The following is a 4,220-nucleotide window of genomic DNA, read 5'->3' on the forward strand; positions in this document are numbered from 1 at the left end:
TATATATAAATAAAGTGTATATATATGTTGAGCTATCTTGATGCTGCTGCTGCTGCTGCTGCTGCTGCTGCAGACGAAGCAGCAGCAGCAGCAGCAGCAGCAGCAATATATTCTCTTTAAAGGAATTAAAATATAGGGTTTAAACATCTGAAGTGTATGTACACCCTAATCACTGCCACAAGTCTTTTTCCTGCTGCTGCTGGCTGCTGCTGCTGCTGCTGCTGCTATTGCTGCTGCTGCTACACAACCTGCAACAGAAGCAAAGACATGGGCTCTTTTTATTTATTTATTTATTTTTTTTTTTTTTTTTATGTATATATAATGTATATATATGCCGGCATAAGCAGCAACAGCAACAGCAACAGCAACAACAGCAACAACAGCAACAAAAGCAGCAATACTAGCTGCTTTTGCTGCCTCCTAAGTAGCTGCTGCTGCTGCTGTTGCTCCTGTTGCAGCAGCAGCAGCAGCAGCATCCTGCTGCTGCTGCTGCAGCTGTTGCTGCAGTTTCAAACCGAGTAGATAATACGTAGGTGGCCATCTGCAAAACGAGCAGCAGAGGAGCAGCAGCAGCAGCAGCAGCAGCAGAACTTGCATGCATTTGTTTGCTGTTGCTGCTGCAGTCCGTACTCTTCTTGTTGCAGCACCGCCACCTACTTATGCGGTTGTATTTGCTGCTGCATTTGCTTGCTATTAGTCCCTCGCCTCCTCTATCTCTCTTGCTGTGCTGCTACTCCTCGTCATCCTCCTCTTGCTGCAGCTACAGCAGCAGCAGCAGTAACTGTTGCAGCAGCAGTAACTGTTGCATTAGCACTAGGGACCTTGCACTTGATGCATGCATGCATGTGTTAGTAGTTCGGGTGTATATATGCAGCAGCAAGAGTTTATTCCCTATCAGGAATAGATTTTTGCTGCTGCTGCTGCTGCGGTGCAACCTGTGGATCCTGCTGCTGTTGCTGCTGATTCTGGTGGTGTGCTTCATCCTCATCCATATGCTGCTGCTGCTGCTGCTGCTGTTGCTGCTGATGATGAAGTTCAGGTGTACGTGCAGGTGATGATGCCCTTACATCATCCCATGTATCCTCACCATCTACATGTAGATCTTCCTGCTGCTGTTGCTGTTGCTGCTGCTGCTGTTGTTGTTGCTGTTGCTGTTCATCATCATGTCTTCTATTATTATCTCCTCCTGCTGCTGCTGCTGCTGCTGCACTACTTCCTCTCCTTCTCCTGTGTCTTGCTTCTTCTTCCTCTTCTTCTTCTTCTTTTTTATCATGATGATATCTTTGTCTTTCCCTAACAACATCATCATCATCATCATCATCATCATGTTGCTGCTGCTGCTGCTGCTGGTGTTGCTGTTGCTGCCTTTCCCTTTCCCTTTCCCTTTCTCTTTCTCTTTCTTTTTCTCTCCTTCTTCTTCTTCTCCTTTCCTCTTCTTCATCCTCATCATAATCTTCTTCATCAACATCAACAACACCTTCTCCTCCTCCTCCTCCTCCTCCTCCTCTCCTTCTCCTCCTTCCCTCTCCTCCTCCTCCTCCTCCTGTTCCTGTTTCTTCTTCGTCATCATCCTTATGACTAGGATGATGACACATAGGACATAATGATGGTTCTTGTACGCATGCATTAGCAGCAAACTTAGGACAAGGTTTACAGCAACCCTTGAGGTGCAACAAGACAGAAGGATGAGCAGCAAGATGAGGATTTGCATGCGATGAATCATGACAATAAATACATCCACCTCCTCCTCCTCCTCTACCTCCTCCTCCTCCTCCTCCTCTCCCTCCTCCCTGTTGTTGTTGTTGTTGTTGTTCAATAATATTATTAATATAATTATTATTATTATTATTAGTATATTTACATCCATCTATAGAAGAAAAATAATCTGCACAAGGTATACATACACCACGATTATGTGCATCTATATCTGTTGATAATTTCTGTCTTGGTTGGATCTTGAATATATCTTGTTGCATATATTCTTCATCTAATTTTTTTATTCTTTCTTCTTCTTTTTTCTTCTTTTTTTCCTCATCTTCTTCCTCTTCCCCTTCCTCATTATTATTATTATTATTATTATTATCTTCTTCTCCTCCTTCTCCTCCTTCTTGTTCTTGTTGTTGTTTATGTATAGGATGATGACAGAATACGCATGCAATTTGTGTACATATACCATTAGATTTATATCTATGACAAGGCATACATTTATTTTTTTTATGTAAAATAATAAAAGGATGAATAAATGAATTAATATTACGATGTTCTTCGTTATGACAACGAGGACAAGAGGAGCCACGACTGCATCCGTCTGTGTTGCAAAAGTACCAGACACAAGGGAGGCACGAATCAGGGTGACGCCAACGACGACGTATGTATTCTTGTTGTTGTTGTTGTGTGTACTGATGATGGTGGTGGGGTTGTTGATGGAGGTGGTGTGGTGGGGGAGGAGGAGGAGGATTTGCTCCTGTTGTTGAGGAGGAAGAGGAAGAAGAGGAAGAAGAGGAAGAAGACGAGGGATGAGGGGAACGAAGAATAACACCACCACCATGAGGTATAATGTGTTGTTGTTGTTGATGATGGTGGGGTTGTTGTTGTTGATGGTGATGATGGTAAGAACGAGGACGACGATCTCCTCCTGTTGATCCTAATGTATCTCCATCTCCTCCTCCTCCTCCTCCTCCTCCTCCTCCTCCTCCTGCTGTTGCTGCTGCTGTACGTCTTGTGTCTGTTGTTGTATGACGATGACGATTATAACGTGATGGTGATTCATCATCCCAATAATCCTTACGACTACTACGACCATCTGCAGCAGCAGCAGCTGCAGCAGCAGCAGCAGCAGCAGCAACAGCAGCAGCAGAAGAAGAAACACACAAAAATAATATATATATAATAATAATAATAATAATAAGAGTATTTATATGATTAAACATCTATTGTTGTGTTACTATATTATTAATAGTGTTGGTTGTTCTTCTTCTTGTGCTGCTGCTGCTGCTGCTGCTGCTGCTGCTGCTGGTGATTTATTATACATACCTGATCCTTCTACGATTCTTAGATGATCATCTTTGTTTCTTCCTTGTCTATGATAAGATTGCTGCTGCTGCTGCTGCTGTGCTGCTGCTGATTCGCTGCTGTTGCTCCTATAACGTTGGTGGTATCTTTGTTGCTGCTGTCTTTGCTGCAGTCGTTGCTGCTGCTGCTGCTGCTGTCTTGTATGATAATCATATCCATGTCCATCTCTTTCTCCTGATTGACGATTCCTTTGCATGCGACCACCTCTACTCATGCTGCTGCTGCTGCTGCTGTCTGCTGCTGCACCTCCTCCTCCTCCTCCTCTCCAATAAGGACTACGGCTCCTGCTGCGGCTACGGCTCCTGCTGCGGCTACGGCTGCGGCTCCTGCTGCTGCTGCTGTAGTGCTGCTGTCTATCATACCTTCTCCTGCTGCTTATCCTGCTGCTCTCGTATCTAGAGGATGAATCCTCATAACGATGCTGCTGCTGCTGCTGCTGCTCGTGCTGCGATGAATAATGTGACGAACGCTGCTGCTGCTGAGGATAATGATGATATTGATCATAAGGCGGATCATAAGGTTGCTGCTGCTGCTGCTGCTGCTGCTGCTGCTGATCATAATGATGCTGCTGCTGCTGATCATACTGCTGCTGTCTACTACTACTACTGTACCCTGTGCTGCGGCTAGTACCATCAGCAGCACCACCACCACGAGATACACGGCTATCCCTTCCTTGCTGCTGCTGCTGCTTCCACCAAGGAGCTTCTCCTTGCTGCTTGCTGCTGCTGCTTCTGCTGCTGCTGCTATTCACACCACGATTACTACTACCAGACCATAAGACACCACCAGAATTGCCACCAGCAGACCCACAATGTCCTCCTGCTGCTGCTGCAGCAGCAGCATCGTACGTCATCGTAGTACTACGCTGCTGTCTTCTTGATTCGCCGTCGCAATTAGGAGGAGCACGCCAATGCGCATCCATCGTGTTGCTGTTCCTGCTGCTGCTGCTGCTGTTGCCGCAATTGCTCATGCAATTGCTGCTGCACTTCCTACTATTATATAATATATTAATGTTAATCCTTATGCTGCTATAGATTTATATATATATATATACACTTAACTGCTGCTGCTGCACCGAGAGAGGGGCGTCGTGCTGCAGCAGCTGCAGCAACAAAGTTGCCTATTAATGAATCTTTTTGCTGCTATTA

The 4,220-nt window shown here is 45.2% G+C and overlaps 1 protein-coding gene across 1 annotated transcript; it reads right to left on the bottom strand.

Moving 5' to 3' along the window:
- Positions 1-884: 884 nt before the first annotated feature.
- EMWEY_00055320 (hypothetical protein, conserved) lies at positions 885-3,994 on the bottom strand (the record flags this gene model as incomplete). Its single annotated transcript, XM_013480240.1, has 2 exons — positions 885-2,803; positions 3,034-3,994. The coding sequence occupies 2 exons, from the start codon at positions 3,992-3,994 to the stop codon at positions 885-887; spliced, it is 2,880 nt and encodes a 959-aa protein (XP_013335694.1).
- Between the last annotated feature and the right edge of the window lie 226 nt (positions 3,995-4,220).

The sequence above is a fragment of the Eimeria maxima genome, genomic scaffold (genome assembly GCF_000499605.1).
Source record: "Eimeria maxima Weybridge genomic scaffold, Emw_scaff1746, whole genome shotgun sequence".
Classification (NCBI taxonomy): Eukaryota; Apicomplexa; class Conoidasida; order Eucoccidiorida; family Eimeriidae; genus Eimeria; species Eimeria maxima.